The sequence below is a fragment of the Medicago sativa genome, chromosome 4 (assembly GCF_051527215.1).
Source record: "Medicago sativa cultivar Bolivia chromosome 4, Bolivia_mono, whole genome shotgun sequence".
Lineage (NCBI taxonomy): Eukaryota > Viridiplantae > Streptophyta > Magnoliopsida > Fabales > Fabaceae > Medicago > Medicago sativa.
This window is the reverse complement of record NC_140752.1, coordinates 61,824,622-61,844,960: the sequence shown is the minus strand read 5'-3', so window position 1 is coordinate 61,844,960 and position 20,339 is coordinate 61,824,622. Positions and strand designations below refer to the sequence as shown.

General features: G+C 32.9%; 2 protein-coding genes across 5 annotated transcripts; one reads left to right on the top strand and one right to left on the bottom strand.

The window, feature by feature from the left end:
* The first annotated feature begins 897 nt into the window (after window positions 1-897).
* IVD (isovaleryl-CoA-dehydrogenase) lies at window positions 898-7,851 on the top strand. Its single transcript, XM_085701995.1, has 14 exons — window positions 898-1,152; window positions 1,777-1,860; window positions 2,337-2,394; window positions 3,163-3,287; window positions 3,376-3,420; window positions 3,818-3,866; window positions 3,950-4,059; window positions 4,219-4,295; window positions 4,530-4,580; window positions 4,669-4,733; window positions 5,406-5,560; window positions 5,661-5,701; window positions 5,782-5,836; window positions 7,245-7,851. Exons 1-14 carry the CDS (start codon window positions 1,024-1,026, stop codon window positions 7,446-7,448), a joined length of 1,248 nt encoding a protein of 415 aa, XP_085558121.1. The 5' UTR covers window positions 898-1,023; the 3' UTR covers window positions 7,449-7,851.
* A 341-nt stretch (window positions 7,852-8,192) lies between these two features.
* Window positions 8,193-14,569, bottom strand: LOC146930461 (auxin response factor 4-like). Of its 4 annotated transcripts, none has more exons than XM_085701990.1 (12): window positions 13,849-14,569; window positions 13,540-13,596; window positions 12,627-12,812; window positions 12,022-12,106; window positions 11,847-11,937; window positions 11,237-11,401; window positions 10,979-11,098; window positions 10,814-10,892; window positions 10,418-10,595; window positions 9,463-10,163; window positions 9,178-9,368; window positions 8,193-8,682 (listed from the first exon to the last, which is right to left on the bottom strand). In XM_085701990.1, exons 1-12 carry the CDS (start codon window positions 14,188-14,190, stop codon window positions 8,496-8,498), a joined length of 2,382 nt encoding a protein of 793 aa, XP_085558116.1. In that variant the 5' UTR covers window positions 14,191-14,569; the 3' UTR covers window positions 8,193-8,495. The 4 variants fall into 4 exon arrangements, with proteins under 4 accessions (XP_085558116.1, XP_085558117.1, XP_085558118.1 ...); XM_085701991.1 differs by having other exon boundaries at window positions 9,463-10,160; XM_085701992.1 differs by having other exon boundaries at window positions 10,433-10,595.
* Between the last annotated feature and the right edge of the window lie 5,770 nt (window positions 14,570-20,339).

Here is a 20,339-nt window from a genome sequence, read left to right as displayed (position 1 = left end):
GCTCAAGCAAAGATCTATAAAGAAGCAAATGAAACTGCTCGCTTAGCAACTAGAGTAGTTGTCTGACGATTCAAGTCAGAGGCTCATGTTTTAAAGTAGGGCAAAATCACCAGGGGAAAAAATGACTCACCCAACAAGTGATGATGGTTTAAGTCCCACGTGACTGTTGACAGAAATCTATTGTTGAAGTAATTTTTATTCGCTCAACGAATCACTTACCAAACAAAAATGCACTTTTAAAAAAAATATATAAACAAGAGTCTCAATCTCATTTTAAATTCACTTTTTAGATTCATCGGTCTAAATTATAACCTAAAAAGGAATTTATTGTTTCTCTCTCAATTGAATGAAATGTATGTGCAATGATCTACTTCACGGGTGAGGTCATCCTTTTTTGAAAATACACGTAGAGAAATAAAATATTGATGTAAGTAAAGCTATAATTTATTCAATAAATCTAAAAAATCAATTTTTCTTATAATAAAAACCAGAAAAAATACGTTTTTAAAATTATTCATTCAAATATTTAAAAATTCATTTATTTTAATTCCTTTTCAACTCCTAAAGCATAAGTTATTATGATTTATGACTCTTTCAAAATAACACATGAGAAAGGGGCAAAGATCCTCTCCGTTTGGTATCAAAATCAAAATCAAAATCAAAATGTTTACAAAAGAAATGCTAAAAGAACAGTTTTTAGTTACAACACATTTTTTTCAGCGCTACTACTACTAATTTGAAGGAAAGGTTCCGTGAATAAAATAACTATCCTACTACTATCTGATTCAGCTATGAATTGAAGATCGTTATCGACCTTCATCCTTATCTCAACTGCCAAAACACTATACCCATTCCATATTAGTTTACTATTTAGTTTTCTATTGTTCTATCTTTTCCATCAAAACATAAATAAACAATAAAACAATACACATGCATATCACACAAGCACCATACCCGTATCATATACAACATCAACACCAACAGCTAAGCTAAGTAATCAACAATCACAAACCGTTGCCAAAGATGATTAGAACAAGAATCAACACAGCACGCACCATTTTCTCAACTCTTTTCAGAACCAATTCTTCTCATCCTCGCTATGCTGCTGCCTTTTCCACTACTTCATTCCTCTTCGATGACACTCAGATACAGGTTTTATTCATTTCATACCCCCCCCCCCCCCCCCCCCCCCCCCCCCCCACTGCTACTACTAGCCTGATCAAAATGATTGAACCCCATTTTTCTGTTTTTGTAAAAATTTGAACTTTGTTCATTTTGGTTTTTAACTTGATCAAAATCATTGAACCCAATTTATCTGTTTTTGTAACAATTTGAACTTTTTATACCTTGGTCAAAAATGAGATTGACCCCAGTCCGTAAGACTTAATTCAACTGGTTAAGGATTGTCAAAGTTGGATGCCTTCATCGGAGTTCAAACTGGTTAAGGATTTGTGCAAGTGAGTTTCAGAGGTTGAAATTCAGTGACTTTCATGGCAGGAAAGTCACCATAACCTTAGTGAAAAAGAAATGATAGATATGACGAGAGAGTAGACATAAAGTCACAGTGACTTTCCCGCCTTAAATGTAGTGGATCTCGATCCGAGTTTCAGATGGTGTTAGCCTATTTGTTTATAGATAAAAGAAAAATGATTGACCCCATTTATCTGTTTTCGTAAAAATTTGAACTTTTTTCATTTGGTGTTCTTCTATTTTCTATCAACTTGGTTGGTTTTGATTGCATATCATGCTTTTAATGGTTTCAAGTTTCTACTGCAGTTTAAAGAGAGCGTTGCTCAATTTGCAACTGAAAATATTGCCCCTCATGCTTCCCACATTGATCACACAAATTATTTCCCAAAGGTATGTATTATTAAATGATCTATTTGTTTTGACTTTTGAGCGAACACCCAATTTGGTCCCTGACAGTTTTCTCGCTGCTCAATTTAGTCCCCGGCAAAAGATAAATAATACCAAACTAGTCTCTGTCATTTTCAAATTGGGGACAAATTAGTCCATCTATTAAGGAGTTAAAGGGCCAAGGTTCAAATCCAGACAAGGGAGAAAAATACTAACATTACGATTAACATACTAACATCGGTCATTAAAAGAAAAGTCCTTCTGTTATAATGAATGATCCAGGGACTAATTTGTCCTTCATATAAAAACATTAGGGGATTAACTTGGGTATTATTTTTAGTAAGAGACTAAATTGGGCCGCGAGAAAGTTGTGAGAGACCAAATTGGGTGTTTACTAATTTGTTTTTCAATCATCTACATGAACAATATATAGCTCATAGTGTAACTGAATATGCTGGTTGTGTTTTGATCTAATTTAGGATGTTAACTTGTGGAAAAGTATGGGAGAATTTAATCTCCATGGGATTACTGCACCAGGTAATACTTTTTTATTTTCCTTGAGTGAGCATCCATGTTGGTCATGGAATTGTAGGATCAAAATCAACCAAGTCTCCCGTATTTTCTTTATTCTAAAATAATTCCTAGAATCACATACATATAATCAAGTTCATCCTTCTGTTTGGATATGTTATCAAATGCATATTTGACATTATTCACTCAGTTTCAATTTCATCCTATGCATTGCCAACATAATGTCATTGTCTCTTTAATACAAACGGAGAGACAAATCTGATTAGCATTTTGTAATTTCTAGAATCATTTTGGAATATTGATAACGTGGATGATTGGGTTGATACAGTCCTACAATTTCAAAGACCAAATTGGATAGTTAGTTACTCTACTTTACTTGGTTTGGTACATTCATTTTCTAATATTTCAAGTGATTTTACTTTTAGATTTTTAAGCTCTTGTTTTTATCTGAAAGTTTTATTTCTTCTTCCTGTATACTCTATGAGATAGTGAAGACAATTCTTTCTGAAACTTGCTTTCAACGATAACACAAAAATAACGTAGAATGTAGATACTATTTGCAGGCTAAGAGTAGAGTTTATTCACTTATTCACAAATTATTTTCCTTTTGCAGTATTACACAAATTGAATGATATGGAATAGGGTTTTTGATTTCAAATCGTCCTTCTTTAGGTGTTCTGATTTAAACTTCTCATTAGTATACTTGACATCTTTGCATTATGATTGTCTTTGCTACAACAAACTTTTTCCAATTCTATGTCTGCTTATTTGCAGAGGAGTATGGAGGGCTTGGTCTAGGTTACTTGTATCATTGTATAGCAATGGAAGAGATTAGCCGAGCTTCAGGATCTGTTGGTCTTTCTTATGGTGCTCATTCTAACCTATGTATCAATCAACTGGTAATTGAAGGGAGCTTAAGTTTCTTTCGTTATATGCTTGACAATTTTTAAACGAGTCTTCAGGATTGCTGCCTTCTTTTTTGTTTAGGTGAGGAATGGAAGCCATGAACAGAAACAAAAATACTTGCCAAAGGTTCGACACTCTAGTTTGCCTAGTTTAATGTTGTGTAATTCTATCTTTTTTCAATGCAGTATTTGCTGCCTTGCCCTATTGCTGATATGTGCAATGTTTGACTTATCTGCCAAAAATGCTCATAACTAGTTGTAGCTTTCAGGTGGTTGGGTAGCTCAATTGGTTTGAGCTAAGGGTTAAAGGAGTTGAAGGAATTAAAGGACTAGATTTCAAACCCTGGTGAAGGAGAAAATACTGAAAAACAACTACTAAATTAACTTTTGTCCATTAAAAAACACTAGTCACAGCTTCCCAACCATTTCTTGTGCTCATTAATAGTCTTTCTCAACTTTTATGTGTCCATTTGTTTGTCTACAGTTAAGTCTGACATATTTTTTTTCGCTCTTCAACTTTGAAGCTTATCTCTGGGGATCATGTGGGAGCTTTGGCAATGAGTGAACCAAATTGTAAGACATATAAAATTAAATAGAAGTATCTTAAATATTTGATATTCCAAGGACTTAGCCTAGTGAATTTGTCTTTTCTGCAGCTGGATCTGATGTTGTCAGCATGAAGTGCAAAGCTGATCGTGTAGATGGGGGATATGTACTTAACGGGAACAAGATGTGGTGTACTAATGGGCCAACTGCTCAAACATTAGTATGTTTCTTTAATTTTTTATTTTTATTTTCCATGCCATTTCCATGCTAAGCATGTTTGTCCCACATATATATAGTATAAAACCGGATGTAATAATGTAGGCATATAACATATGCTGAGAATGCATAGCACACATTTGATTGTGTTGAATTGCATCAGGTTGTCTATGCAAAAACAGACGCAACAGCAGGGTCAAAAGGAATCACTGCATTTATCATCGAGAAGGGAATGCCTGGGTAATTGTACTGAACCTTGACCACAAGTTTTGTGATATTGAGCATCAAGTAGTGAAATCTTTTAGCATCAAGTAGTTCATAGTTGATTCCTTAGTTTATAGCTGGAAAATATCCTTCTATGGAAGTGTACTTGAAAAGAGAGAGTCGTGATTACCACCGATAAATCATTTTATTACAGTGAGAAAATTAGAAATGAAAGATGAAAACCTGACAATCAATGATGTTTGTCTACAGATTCAGTACTGCCCAGAAATTGGATAAACTAGGGATGCGAGGAAGTGATACGTATGTATACATATTCCATTTTAATTTTCTTTGTTTAATCCATTTCCAACCACTTGATTTTACTGACAAGATAGAATTTTGTGGGCAGATGTGAGCTAGTCTTCGAGAATTGCTTTGTTCCGGAGGAAAATGTTCTTGGGAAAGAAGGGAAAGGTCTTGCAATTTCTTTTATAGTCTTTATTATTTTTGAAAGGAAATAATCTTTATATTATTTGGTAGTGCTCGTTTGGATAGTCTTAAGAAAAATTAGCTTATATCTAAGATCTGTTTTAAAGGACTTTTTTTAAGAGAGTAATTTTGCATCTGGACACGATCTTGCAATTACTCATTAATAAACAGAAATTTCGAAAACCTCTTAATCTTCCACTTATTTTTGAAGTTTTACTCTACTCTTTTCCTCCCAAATTAAGGGTTTATTTTATTTGTTTTTTCAAGTGAATCCAAAAGTTTGTTGTGAGACTATGATTATTCGTACATAGTATGCCTCTCTTGCATCATATCAGCTTCTGCTTCTTTCTGTCTCTCTCTCTCTCTCTCTCTCTCTCTCTCACACACACACACACACCACTCAGCCACTCACTAAGAACGTAAGGACATTTGAAAAAAAAAATAATCAAGAAAAGAGCACATTTCTTGTGTTCTTATCTATGTTACTTGTGAACAAGAATTTCCTTTCCAGTTGCATAATTTTCCAAAATCACTAGATTGACACATAATTAGTTTTTCTGTCGCTTTTTGACAATGTAAACTCTGATGAAAAAACCACTTTTGCTTTGTCAGGTGTCAATAAAATTTTGTTAATACCATTATTTTCTTTTTGTTCAGGAGTCTATGTCATGATGTCTGGACTGGATTTGGAAAGGCTTGTTTTAGCAGCCGGTCCCCTTGGTATTATGCAGTCATGTCTTGATGTTGTCCTTCCTTATGTTCGACAAAGAGAGCAGTTCGGTCGTCCTATTGGGGAGTTTCAGTTTATACAGGTTCATTTCATCGGCAACATATTTTATTTTCTTCAGTTATCGTGCCCTTTGTATTGTATGGTGAATCTTTGTTCATTGTCAATTGATCTTTTGGTTACAGGGGAAAGTTGCTGACATGTATACATCTTTACAGTCTTCACGGTATGAGATTCTAATGCCATGGTGCTATTTTCTCCTGCTAAATTAGTTTGCACGGCAATCGATAATGTTCTTCATTTCAGGTCTTATGTGTATTCTGTAGCTCGGGACTGTGACAACGGAAAAGTTGACCCAAAGGTGCCTCCTCAAATCTGTTTCTTATTGTTAATACGGTGTTATGTTATCAAGCTATTGTTTTGTCTTTTTCATGAAAATGTAAACATCATTCTTGGGCCCTTTAATTGAATTTTTCAATTAATGAAACTCTTTCCCTATTATTAGACAAGATAAGGTTAGGAATGATAGCATTAGAGAGAGTTGGTAGTAGCACAAATTAGGGAGTTTGGACATGTGAAGAGACCTTTTGATTCCATACTAAGAAGAGTAGATCAGATGGAGGGTATCCTAATCACTAGGGGCTGATGAATACAAAGAAAACTATAGGAAGAATGAATGTTTTCAAGATCAGGATCTTGCTTAGGATTGGCAAGAGGGTATCATGATCATAAAAAGGAACGTAAGATCCTACCCAAAAATGACCTAGAATTGGGAGGGGGTTGCAAGATTGTAAAACGTAGAATCGTAACAAGGATTCTTCAAAAAAAAAAAAAAAAAAAGAAGAAGAATGGTAACAAGGATTGTAAAATCAGACAATTTTGAGATTAAGGTACCGGTTTCAATTGCGGTCTTTTAAAAAAAAAAACGATCTTACTCGTTCCATGGGAGTGGGGTCGTAAAATCGTGCGATTTTACGGTTAAAATTGCAATTTTGATAACACCGGGGAGAATTATTAAGAAAGACTTTTTGGAAGCCTTTGATTTTTTTTATTATCTTTAGTCATCCACTCTTGTAATTTGGTATTTTTGTTAAAATTTGATAAAGTCATTTCAAATCTTACAAATTCTCATAAAATACTTTCAAATCTTAAAAAATCTTTGAGTTAAAATCCCTCGAAATCATGAAAGTTAATATATTCCTACACAATCTTTAAAAATCTTCAAGACTTTTTTTGCCAAAATAGTCTTTTAAAATCCCAATCCAATACACCCCCCTTAGAAATCAATGGTTTGGCTAGAAGTATGATTTATGATAGAGAATTATGGTGTAGTTTGAACCATGTATCTGACTCCACCTAGTGGGACAAATCTTGGTTGTTGTGGTTGTAGTGAATCTCATTCCATATTTCTTATGCATTGCGTGAAAAGATTAAACTTTATTATTTTATTTTTGTGTTTTTCCCCTTTCGGCTTGTTGATTTTGTTTTTGGTCCAATTTGCATGATGTAACACAAGTACAGTGTGTAGTGGCATTTGTGAATTAAAATATTACAACTTTGTTTTTGTCATGGTATATTATAAAAAGTATAAATCATCATTCTTGAAATGTTATTGTTTCTAAAATGTCTCATGAACTTGAGCCAAGATCATGTTGGCTCATTATAATTGTAGTGGGCTAGTGGCTATCCAATGCAACAACTCTACTATTTTCCTTTTTTGCATCATACTATTCATTGTAAAACATATTCTCATGTGCTACTAATTTCAGGATTGTGCTGGAGTTATACTTTGTGCAGCTGAAAGAGCAACACAAGTTGCTTTGCAGGCGATACAATGTTTAGGTGGAAACGGCTATGTGAACGAGTATCCAACCGGTCGTCTCCTCAGAGATGCGAAGCTCTACGAGATCGGGGCCGGAACAAGTGAGATCAGAAGAATGATTATTGGACGTGATCTCTTCAAGGAGCAATGACATGCTATTCCCCTTGGATTTTGACTGGAACTGAGCGCCTCGGAGATGATTCCTTTGTAAAAGTAATTTTCATTTATCAAATGAGAGCAATGAATAAAAGCTGCCATATTAGATCTGTATGTGCTTTTTTGCTGTGACAAATCTTTGAAGCAAATCATTCCTCTTGGAAAATGATGATGGAAAAAAAAAAGGTTCAGGTCTGAGATTCAATAATTTGGTGCCAAAAGTAATGTAATAGATTCCTCCAGTACAGTTATTTATGTTTTTCAAAGAAACCTTTTTGAATAATAAAAAGGGTAAAGCTTAGAGTTAGATGCAGTGCCTTACCTATTGTTGGTACTGTATTGGACACAAAAGTAGTTATATTCAGTTTACATACATAATAAAACTGCTTTGCAATGCACCTCTTGATCTAGTTTTTGACATTTATTTTTCATTTTTAGTGTAAAATAGTATGAACAGTAGGTAAGAAACTGCATCTAAGTCTTATCCTAAAAGATTTAAAAGGGCATTTTTCTGATAGGCAAAAGAGAATAAAACTTGATACAAAAAAGGGTAGAGGGCTTTGCATTACAGATCACACATTATTAAGGTGTAAATACTGTTAATTAAATAACAATTATCCATGCAACTTTCATGAAAAATTCTACTATATACTTTGAACCAGAGTGCATTTACCGAATTCTCACCTTACAATATTTTAAATGTTCCTCTACTTTCATTTTTTCTAAAATGTAAACCAAATTCCACCCCAAACCAAACACATTCATAAAAATATTAGTAATATTACACCACCATGACATGAAATATGAAAACCACCATAATTCTAGAGTACACAATTCTCAAGAGACATTGGCTTATATTACATTATGCCAACTTCCAAGACTAGCACTTATTTAGTGCAGTTAATTGTCAATCTTTCTGGCACTGACCATGCAATTTTTGCTGAGCTAACTAGCTCAAAAGGGTAGTAACCAAAATGCAACATCAAATTATACATAGATAATTAAATTTGTACAAAAACAAGACCAACACAACCCTGAAACTTTAGACTCTAACTACTGTTGGAGAATAATCTGGCTGACCAACTGAGGAAGACTTTGAAGGTTCAATAATAACTGGTGCCTGATCCAAACAGCTATGAGTATCATCATTGGTCATCATCCCAAATGTCATCTTCTCCACTTCTTCTTTGGTATATATATGGATTTTAGACACCACATCACAAAACTCACTGCAACCAAAACAGAACACTAGAAAACTTAAATGCCCAGTTTGGATAAACAACTTAATTCAGCGTTTATTTATAAGCCATTTCTATGACAAAACCAGCCAACCAACTAAGCCTTATCGCACTAAGCAGAGTTGACCACATGGATCGAACGATGTCATAACGTTATATCATATGTCATACTCATATCCCTCTGCAGATCATTTCTATAACAAAAGATAAAATAAAATCAAACTATTCTAATATAAACTGTTTTCATAAGCTATCCTGGAGAGCTTAAAGACATTTCATAAGCTGTTTATCTATGCTCTTTCAAATAGTCTCACAAGTGCTTATCAGTAGATAAGCTCGAATAAGTCAATCTAAACATACAATAAAAAAAGTGATATCACTTAACAAATTCTTCTATAATCTCAGTACATGTTGAAACAGTTAATGTTCATTGATAACTTATTTAAAGATTCAAAAGCAGCATCCATAAAGAAGAAGAATACTTACTGCCATGGATCATCCCCCACAACCATTATGTCATTCTCACTGTCAGTGTAAAGGATCCTCCATCCCTTATCAGAATCTCTAAGAAGTCCTTCCATGCCAAATAGTTTCTCCAGTTCACTCAGAAGATCATTGTAGCCGCTCAACCTAGAGAGGTCAATGGCTCTTCCAACTAAGCTTCCTTGCTTGTGAACCTTCATTTAGTGTATATTATATAGTTTGTAAAACATCAAACATTAAAAAAGAAGCAGCATATCATAATATCTTTTTGTTGTTATCATCCCTCACCTTTGTGCAACTCCTTTTTGCCGTGTTCTGTAAATTTTGGCTACCAGGTTCGCCAGACAAAGGAAAGCCGAATAGTTTGCAGGAATTTGCCTTTCCCTTGACATTTTTATCATTTGGAGCATTTATATCCGTATCCCCTAATGAAGCAGAAGCAGAAACATTGTCCTGCAGCTTATGCTCATCTGGGAGGAGATTAGATCCAGATCTTCCAACTTCTTTTCTAATGTTCCCTGCCACTATCGATGGCGTGTTAAACGGCACATTATCACTCATGAAATTGGTGTGTTTTGAGCTAAAAATATTAGCTTGATTAGCTTTGTCAATATCTCCGTAAGGAAAACATGCAGATTGAAAACTAGGCTTGGTTCCCCAAGCTCCGATGTTGAAATCAGCTTTTCCTGAAAGGGATTTCAGTTTACATATTTCTTGACCTTGCAAGACCCTTGGAAAGTTGTTACTTTCCATAAAGCCTGCATAACTGAAAGGATTAACACTCATAAGCTCAGAGGATGTAACTACTTTTCCTATTCCAGTTGATGCCAGGTTTTGATGATGACTTGAAGTGCTCAACTCAAAACCTGGCTGGTTGGTTACTTTGTCACATCCATAGTATAGTGACATAAAACCTGTATTTTCTTGACCTTGCAAGACCTTTGGTGATCTTACTGACTCCTCAAAGCCCATCATTCCACTGATTCCTGCTGCCATAAATGAAACAAAGAAAGAATATGATTAGGATCAAGACCGTGTTTATAAATTTTGGGGTCTTCGACAATAATTTGAGATATCTAGTATAAAGTAAATCATCAATTTTCACATTAGTTCTAGCATTTCACTTTCAATAGATAATCCTAAGAATACATTCAATCTATTTTATAACATTATTGATCTAAAATAAGATCCAAATAGACCCTGATACATGTAGTACTAAGCAGAAGTAAGCATACCATCTCACCATTAGGATTCATACCAGTGATGAGGTGATTGGGTGAGGTAACCAGTAGACCGGTCCGCGGTTTCTTCAGTCTTGGGGAAGACTGAATGCTTAGGGGAGGCTGAGGAGAAGAAAGATCGATCTCCCATGGCGATACTCGGTCTTGATGATTAGTCTCAGTATCCTCATCCCATCTTACCTGTTGTATGTCACAGAAAGCTGACAAATTATAACCGTTTCATCATTAAAAATATTTCACTTTAATCATATCTACCTTAAAAGTCATATAAATGATGAGTTATGATTGGTTGACAGTGTAATAAAATGTTTTACACTGACAATGCAATAAAATTATTCTCGATGTATATATATAGTCAAAATATATTGCGTAGTAATAAAGTAAAATTTCAAATGTACCATCAAGCACCTCCATTTTGATTTAGGCCATCTATAGGGATCCAAATCATTTATTCCAATCAACATACCACTACTACACCTACAAGATAGGAAGACAATATCATGTCAAGAAACTGTTTTGAAGGAAGAAATCGTGGCAAATACTACAACTGTATTTTACATTACCTTCTTTCTGGTGATTCATCCATTTCAATTCTCATTTTGAACCTTGTCCCTATACTCAATGGATTCTTGATGCTTTTAACATATTTTTGGTACGGAACAACAAACTCTGCATGACTTGCTCTGTAACATGGGAAAACCAATGATTTTATTGATTTATATTTCCACAACCAAATCAAAATCTAAGGATAAACAATTGCAGTGTGAACTTCTTGCATCTTGCAATGCAAAAAGAAGAGATTAGTTAGTTAGTACTCTTACCTTGGACTATAGAAAACATGAAACATGCTTTTGGTGGATATAGCATTTGCAACAGATGAAAGGAAATTGGGATAACAATTCTGATTACCGACAATTGATTCAGGAAGACCATTTCTAGGTCTAACTGCTCTTCTGATTCCCAATCTCAGCTCTCCATTTTCACCCCTACAAAGTCATTTATAAAAGCTGTAATGATTTGAAAGATACTAGAATGGTACAACAAAGACTTTTCTTTATTTGACAGTATAGTTGGAATCTCAAGTTTGATTCCATCGGCATTCAAAGATTATTATAACTCATTTTTCCTGCTTTTGAAATTTGACTATACAAATAATCTTGATTCTCATTCACAAGAAGTCATGGATTTTGAAGTATGTTCTTTCCTAGTTTGGTACGTGACATTCACTAAGACAATAAGCTCCTTGATATTAGTACCAAACCATAAATATTCATTACTCAGGTAAAAAGCATAGTGTAACGCAGTCTAGTGCGCGAGGCTTCCACCAAGTGAGGTCTGGAGAAGGTAGATGTACGCAATCTTGCCCCCTGTAAGCCGAGAGGGCACTTCTAGGATATAAATAGGAATTTCTCCATGCACAAACACACATACCTTAGAAAGAGCACTGCATCACCAGAAACAAGATTCTTTTGGTTCACAAAAATGCTCCAGCCAGTTGTGAGTAGATGCCGCCTTGGCTGACCTGACAAATTTAGTACCATATTATTTTGTGCATCGATTAGTCAGCTTATGAAACTACACTTTTTTATTTTTCTTATTACATTACCTCTATAAATATGGCGAAATTTCCACTCTACACCATGCAGGTCTTTGGCAACAAGCTCTTGAGAGGGTCTCTGCAGCTTATAATCCTATAGTAAAAAGTAAAAGGAGCAATCCACAAATAAAATGGAGATTTAGACCTTTTTGGATAAACAATTTAATTAAGTGATCAAAACATAAACACATGTCGTATAAGTGTTTATATGTATAAGTTATTTCTATAACAAACGATGCAATAAAGTCAAACCGTTTTCATTTAAGTTCCACATTGTTTTCATAAATTGGAGAGCTTATAGAAAAGAATTTGAAACATGTCATAATTAAGCTGTTTCTGTAAGAAAAGATACAATAAAGTCCAATTGTTTTCATAAGTTATAAGCTGTTTTCATAATCTATCTTAGAGTGTTTAATAGGCTGAAAACAACTTATGGATAAGTCATAAGCTATTTCAACAAACTATCCCAAATAGTCTCTCATTTCTCAAATGCTTATGCTATTAGATAAACTCAAATAAGATAGTCCAAATAGAAAGAATCAAACTTCATCAGCTCATAATAGAAAAATAGACAAATCAAACTTCAAAAAGATCATCACCGAAAGATTTCATACCAAAGGAGGAAAACAATCTTCAGCAGCTCTACGAGGCACAGAGAATCCACCATGAGTGCTCGTATCAGAGACAGTTAGTGTCTTGCAGAACATGTGAGGGGTTGATTTTGTAAGTGACCCTCCATCTCCCTCATCATCTCCTTCTAATTCCTCAACTTCTTTTCCCTCCATATGCATCCCTGCCAACTGAAAAGCCAAAACAATCCATCTATTCAAAGTTACTCAAAATGGGAAGTGTAAAAACAAAATAATGTATTTTTGAACTACAAATGTTAGTATAGTTAGCATTAAACTGGTGGTAGAATTCAAACTCTCTCCCTCCGCCACTCCACTCGTTAACTTTCACATCTCAACATTTCAGGCGAAAAACGAAAAGAACATGATACATGTTGACTGAGACATTCTTTTGAGTCGCGTTATTTTGACATACAAATTTGACATCAAAATTCGAAAACAACTTAGATGGTTAATACTTTCAAATATGTGATTAACTACATTAAACTGATGGTTAATGAATATAACAAGGTATCACAAATCATTAACCATCCACTAAACACAACTAACTAGGATTTTGAACTTCATTAACCACTGTTGAGGGGATCGTTAATGAGTTGTGACATCTGTTATACTACTCCCTCCGGTCACTATTATAAGCAAAAAAAAATCAAATTTTAAATTCATTGAATAACTGATGTATCTGGTTGATATTATAGACCAAATACATCAATTATTCAAAGAACCTAAAAAGTTGACCGGGGAAGTATTCATTAACCATCTACTGAAAGTAGTTAATCAAATAATTTTTATGTCAAATTGTGTGTCAAAATATGGTTTCTCTTCATTTATCAATAGTAAATAAACATGTTTGGAAACACAGACCAAACATAAAGAACATAAAAAAAAAAAAACCAACCTCAGCCTGAGGTAGCAGAGTAACTTGTGTATAAACCTCATCATTCTCCTTGTTGGCCTGTTAAAAGAAACAACAATTTAAGCAAAACCAAAATATGTTACATGAATTCAGTAAACAACCTATGAAGCACGGATACGGACACACCGACACCTCTAAAAATTTGAAAAAATCACATAATTCAGTGTAATTATATGTGTCGGTATCTGACACGGCACGTGTCCGACACCGGGACAAGTCTAATTTGAGAAGTGTTTGTGCTTCATAGGTAAACACTAATAGTTAATTCAAAGAGTATAATTGAGTACTCACAAGTAGCTGGACATTGACAACCCTGCAAAAGATCTGAGGCTGAAGATCATAGTTTGGTATCTCCAATTGTTTAAAAGGAGAAAAAGAAGCAAATTGTTCTAAGTGACCTTGTGGAAAATACACCACAACATTTCCTTTCTTAGGAAGTGAAGTAAGAGGACCAGCACAAGCATGCCATAGTTCAAGATAAGAAGAAGAAACAAGTGGTGAAGTTGAACTTGAAGATGAACAAGTTGAAGGAGACAAACAAGAAATACAGAAACAAAAACCTTTTTCACATTCCTTAAGGCACAATGCATTCTTCTCAACCTCAATCACTTCATTGTTTAGATCAATTTCCATGAACACTGTCTTTGTTTCTTGAGAGAGTCTCAAATGGAATTAAGAACACCACAATTGAAAAATGATCAAACTTTATTTAAAGATAGAAAAAAGGGTGTGACCAAGTGGATTCTAAAAAGTGAAATTCAAAAAGTTGAGGCTATGCTATAGTATCATGAAAAATGAGGACATTTTAATGATGAAATTTTTTTCATATTGCAAACAAGGCTTAAAGATAAGAAAAAAAGGAAGGTAAAAGAGAAGAGTATATATTTATTTGTTTATCAAATAATAACAAGAAATTCAAAGTATGATTCCATTATCTCCATTTGTAGGTACATAGAAGAGGGAGCAGAAGACAGAGACAATTGCATAGGAAGCACAGAAACAAAAGGCAAGTAAAGCCAATGTGGGTTGTGACTTTTGGTCTTAAACTGTTAAGAGTCTTGGAGATAGAGTGAGAAATAGTGTATGTGTGTTGGGTGGAGGGGACAGGCAAAGACAGTACAGAACCAACCCTTCCCCACATTCACTTTCCTTTGCTTTTTCCATTTTCATTGTTCACTCATACGGACAATGACATCAAACACGACGCTGACACTTATACATCAATATCGATAATAATTTGAGAAAATAAATTTTTTAAAAGTAAACAATGTGCTGATGTTTAAAACCGACATGTGTTAGACATTAGACACACATTCAATATGAAGTATAGGTACTTCATATATAATGAAGTGTATGCTAAGTGGTGAAACTTTCACACTATAACTACAAAGAATAAAGTTCAATTAGAAACAATTATAAAACCCGTGTTACTATTAAATTATTTAGATTTCATGTAAAACACAAGTGAAATTGGCTACTACTCTCTCCGTTCCAAATTATTAATCGCTTTGGAGAAAAAATTGGTCTAAATTATAAGTCGCCTTACAATACCAATGAAGCAATAAGTGCTACTTTTCCTACTATACTCTCGACTATTTATTACCCCCATTTCTTTTAATTCTTTAATTTATCTTTCCTATATCATTAATGAAGGAAAATTTTCTAAAATTACTTATAATTTCTCTTTTCTATACAACATTAATTACATTTATTAATTATTTTAAAATGACCATAACGTTCTATAATCTGAGACGGAAGGAGCAGTATCCTTGTTGGTATTGAATGATCACTCAATTACCTGCATTAAATGTTTTTGAATTAAATTATATATTAAGAATACTAACATTAAATAGTTGAAAAATAATTAATTTTTGCATATAATAGTGACCGAAATTTAAGGTCATTTTTTTTTACTTATAATAGCGACATGAGGGAGTAATCATTAATGCCACTTTAATTAAAAATAGTTTTGGTATTTCTTTGTTGATAATTTCTTTCATCAGTGTGATTGTGGGGTGAGTGATTGAGGATTTAAGGTCCTACCCTAGACAACATAAGTTTATGTATAAAGATAAATAAACAAACAATCAGTGACAAGTTCTTCTTTGTCTGTTGTTTTTTCCTTTTGTGAATTTGGAAATAATTTGATGTAAGATGACAATTTCAAAGGAAACATAATATGTAGACTCAATCCATAATTGAGATGTTACCATTTAAATATTGATATTTGTGCAAAGGAATATTATGATGATTCTACAATGAAATATAATTGAAAATACACAATTTAAGTTTTGAATCCTAACCAATAGATGTGTCCGTATTTAGTATCCAATAATACATCAGATATGATTATTTCTAGTGAAGAAAAATTAGGAAAACCTAAACAAATTATATAATTGAAAATTTGTAAATACTATGAAAGATTGTGTGTGTATGATTTGATGATTCCAAACACATAAAATTGATTTAGATATGATTGAGTTTGAGTGATGTCCATTATAATTGATTTTGTCTTTAAAATCAACTCTATCTTTTTTAATGATAAATGTTAATATGTTAATTATTATGTTAGTTTTTTTTTCTTGTCAAGACTTGAATATCGAATCTTTAACTCCTCAACTCCTTTAATTCCTTAGCTCAACTCTCTCCCTGTAATTTTTACACTAATTTTTTTTTCAATTCATTTTTATATGAATGCATCTAAATATAAATAATTTCACATTCAATTTTAACTAAAAATAATTTATTAAAAATGAAGTTTTCTTACCCTAGAGCCAAATTCAATCTCAATTTCTTATCATTTCTTTTCATTGCACCTCTCACACACTACAATGTTTATCCTGCCATGCTAAACTGTCCATAAATGAGTTAGTAATAGTTTTCTGTTGATATGATATCATATGAAGGTTTGTAATATGAATATCCGACAAACATAGCAACATATACAGTTGCTCATTTAATATGTGAGACAACTTGGAAAATGCAGTATGGTTTGTGTTTTGGCAGCAACTGTTTTATTTTAATTTAATTTTTTATTTTAAATTTTCTTTTTCTAATTTTTAAAAGAACATCGCATACTTATTATTACAAAAGATGAAAAGAAAATCTATTTTCCACCAAACAAAAATTCAGATTGAAGGATTCCTGACAAGCCCCCTCACCACTCAGCAGTGTACCCATTTACAACACATTGGTCCTCCCAAACACTGATGACTTATATCACTATTCCCTTCTTTGAACTACTTGTTTGAGGTGCTTTTTCTCTCTCACAAATAAGTGCTTCTCAAGCTACTGGCAAGTTGCAACACCATCTCTTGAAAATGAAAAGAAAAAGGAAAATAAGAATACAAATGTATTTTTATAGTTTACAACGTGTGGTAGAAGGGTTTCTTTAATAATTTCATAGTATTTTTATTTTAGCCCAATTTTAATAATTTTCTGTTCTTGTTTCAGTTTGTTATTTTCTATAATATTTTAGAGTTTGTTATTTTCCTATTTAAGCTTAACATTTATGATAATTGTATCATTAGAGACCTTCTAGTTTTCTCAACATTTATGATAATTGTCTTGCTGAAGAATTGAGTATAATCAGTCTCTCCATATATCTCTTTAAAACAACGGTTGTTGTCACTGATGCCAAGTTACAAAAATTTTAGTTTGTGTTTGACTTCGTACAAAATATATATTTTTTAAGGTGTGTTACAAGAAATTATATTCTTTGGAATGACGTTCCTAGGAATAATTATATTCCTATCCATATGTTTGGTAAAAATTTAGATTTTCTTGGAATGTTTAGAAATTAATTAATTAAAAAAATAAAAATGGAAATAAATGTTAGTGGTAGTGAGAATTTATAGCAAATTGAGTTTTATTCCTATGGAAATGTTAGGTTCTCATCCTTTAAGCATGCGAATAACAATAGAAGAAATCATATATAAATAACATTTATGGAAATATAACATTTCTGGAAACAAATTCTCAAAACTTAAAACAAACATGAATATTGCATTTCCAATCTCACATTCCAACCTTGAAACAAAACACCCTTAAAATTATACCTCTCGTTTGAGAGAATATTACAACATGATCTTATATCAATCCAAGTTTATAAAACTTTTATAGAGTTGATTATACAGAGACCTACTTGGTTGATTTACAGTAAGTTATAATCACTCCTCTATTACATTCACAAAATTTTCAGTAAGTTCTAATCACTCCCCTAAATATAAGATTGGTAATTGAAACCGGCATTAGGAAAATAATTAATAGTAGATTTAGAATTATTGAAAATCAAGACTATCGTTTATTTTGCAAATTTGTTACTCATTGTGGAAAGGAGAAAGTAATAAAATGGGAGGGTTAATAATGATGGTTGGACTTTGCACTCGCATTGTGACTTAATAATATCTATTTGTTTCCGAATCCACCACACCAGATACACTTTCTTTTAAGCTACACTTATCATCTTCTCATTTTCACAGTGAAAGGCCCCTAGACGTGCGGTTGGGGCAACCCACCACGCAACCAAAAATGTTTTTAGATTCAACTCCACAATTCTCTTGTTGATATACATGTCATATGTAAATTCTATTATAACTTTCGATAAAGTTTGTAGTTTTCTCTGACAGTATCTTAATCTAAATTTAAATTTTATAAAAGAAATGAAATATTTATCTTAAAATTGTAAACGGTTATTATGAATGCAAAAAGTGTAAAGATATATATATCACATAATTATAAATTTATAAATTATAATGAATTCAGTCTTAAGCTCTATTTTCATGCATCCCATTGTATTATAAAATTATTGTGGTTTTTGTGTGTAAAAAAGTCTAACAGCAAAATTCACACACATTAGAGTAGAGAGGAGTGACATTACAAGTTTAAACCTGCATAATTTTTTGGTCAAGTAGCCTAGTGACTAGAATTCATCTTATAAGGTGAATAAGTGGGGTGTCCGGGGTTCGAACCCCGACCCCTGCATATAATAATGCATTGTCCTACCAATTGAGTTATGCTCACGGGACACCTGCGTAATAACATATCAAATATACTCATAATATTTTACCATTTTTTTTGGTCGAATAATATTTTACCGTTTGAATTACACTTATGGAAAAATCAACCTAGTTTTATTTTTTAACGCATGAACCATGTGAAAATGTTCACTCAATAATGAATTCCATAAATAACAAAACTGAGGTGTTAGGTCACCAATTATAGGGCGACAAAACTTAAATGTTAGTACCTATGAAATAAAATAAAAAATTTAGATGTAATTAGTCCTCCAATTATAAGATGACAAAACTTAGGTGTTAGTTCACCAATTATAGGATGCTACATGGATTGATTTTAATTTTAATTTATAATAGTTCTATTTATATGTTGGATATATTTGTCATGTATTGAATTGTTATTGTGATTGAAAAAGAGTAAAAACTAACAAACTGTACCTAAATTATATCGTTATGAAAAATAATATTACACACTCTTCCTCTTCAAAAAAATAAATATAACACACTCTTGGAGATTTGATCATTTTTCAACTCTCACGATCGGTTAGATTTTGGGATCTACTAATTTAGTAGCATCTACACATTTTCGATATCATAGAATTTTTATTTTGAAATAGGAGCATTAGAGAGTGTACTACTGATGTTAGTTCATCTAAACTAATTAGTACTATTCTTTTGCATCCTTAAAAATTGATAATAAAATAAAATTGATATGGACATCACCTAATTAATGGCTCTTCTGTCCTCGTGCTAAAGTTATGCAAGTTATTATTATTACACTTAAAAAATAGTCATGAAAGTTTCATAAAAAGTTGGTTTAGTCTACATCAAAAGTAGGGATAGATTGAATGAAAATTTGGGATTGGCTTGATAACATACCAATATGCTAAAAAAAAAAAAATCTAATTGTGATTTGAATTTGCAACCAACAGGTGTGTAATGTATTGCTTAAAATAAATAAAATCAAATTATATATTTCATTTTTTGGATCATCAAATAATATTTTACCATATAACTGTTTTTTTTTTTAAATACAACATTTCACCAATAATAAGAAGCAAAGTAAAAACATCTAAGTAATCTAAAGGACGCTGCCACCACCCAAATAACCCAATAGAAACAATTGCATCATTTTTCTTCGGCCACCACATCGATAAATATGTTTTTTTTAACAAGCCAAAATGGAATATATTACAATCGCAATAGACTCCTTATCAGCACAAGGTGTGCCAACAAAGACGTCAAAAGTATACAAGGTAACCAGTCACAAGGGAACCATAACATAAATTGATTAGCCGATGCCCAAACAAAGAAATGAGCTCGACCACCACATATGAAAATTTAAGCTAACATTAACATTATCGACTTTCATCCACCTAAAAGAATATATCTTTATTTTTTCTAACAAGTGGTGAATGTCGCTTTCCTTATTCTTGAAAATTTTGTTATTTCTTTCGTTCCATATAACCCACACACAACAAAGCCAAACAAGCTGCATGAAATTACTGCGCCGACGCGTACCCCCAAAAACATAAACAAACTGAAAGAAATGATCTTGTACAATACATGGCACAATAGTAGAAGTGCCAAGCCACGCCAGAACTGCACCCCACAAAGAACCAAAACACGGACAATGAAGAAACAAGTGTTGCGCCGTCTCGATGCCACGACAACGTGAAATACAACTCTGAGTCTCAGAAGGAATGATGCCTCAGGCCACCAAATTGTCTTTGGTAGGCAACATATTCCGCTAAAGTATCCAAGCAA

Excerpts from the sequence above, each read along its gene's own strand:
- LOC146930461 (XM_085701990.1), bottom strand. The coding sequence starts at position 14,190 with ATGGAAATTGATCTAAACAATGAAGTGATTGAGGTTGAGAAGAATGCA. Across the intron at positions 12,813-13,539 it reads CTCTGCTACCTCAGGCTGAG|TTGGCAGGGATGCATATGGA; the intron begins GTTGGTTTTTTT and ends TTGGCTTTTCAG. Across the intron at positions 12,107-12,626 it reads AAGATTGTTTTCCTCCTTTG|GATTATAAGCTGCAGAGACC; the intron begins GTATGAAATCTT and ends TTTTTACTATAG.
- IVD (XM_085701995.1), top strand. The coding sequence starts at position 1,024 with ATGATTAGAACAAGAATCAACACAGCACGCACCATTTTCTCAACTCTT. Across the intron at positions 1,153-1,776 it reads TCGATGACACTCAGATACAG|TTTAAAGAGAGCGTTGCTCA; the intron begins GTTTTATTCATT and ends TTTCTACTGCAG. Across the intron at positions 4,060-4,218 it reads GGCCAACTGCTCAAACATTA|GTTGTCTATGCAAAAACAGA; the intron begins GTATGTTTCTTT and ends GAATTGCATCAG.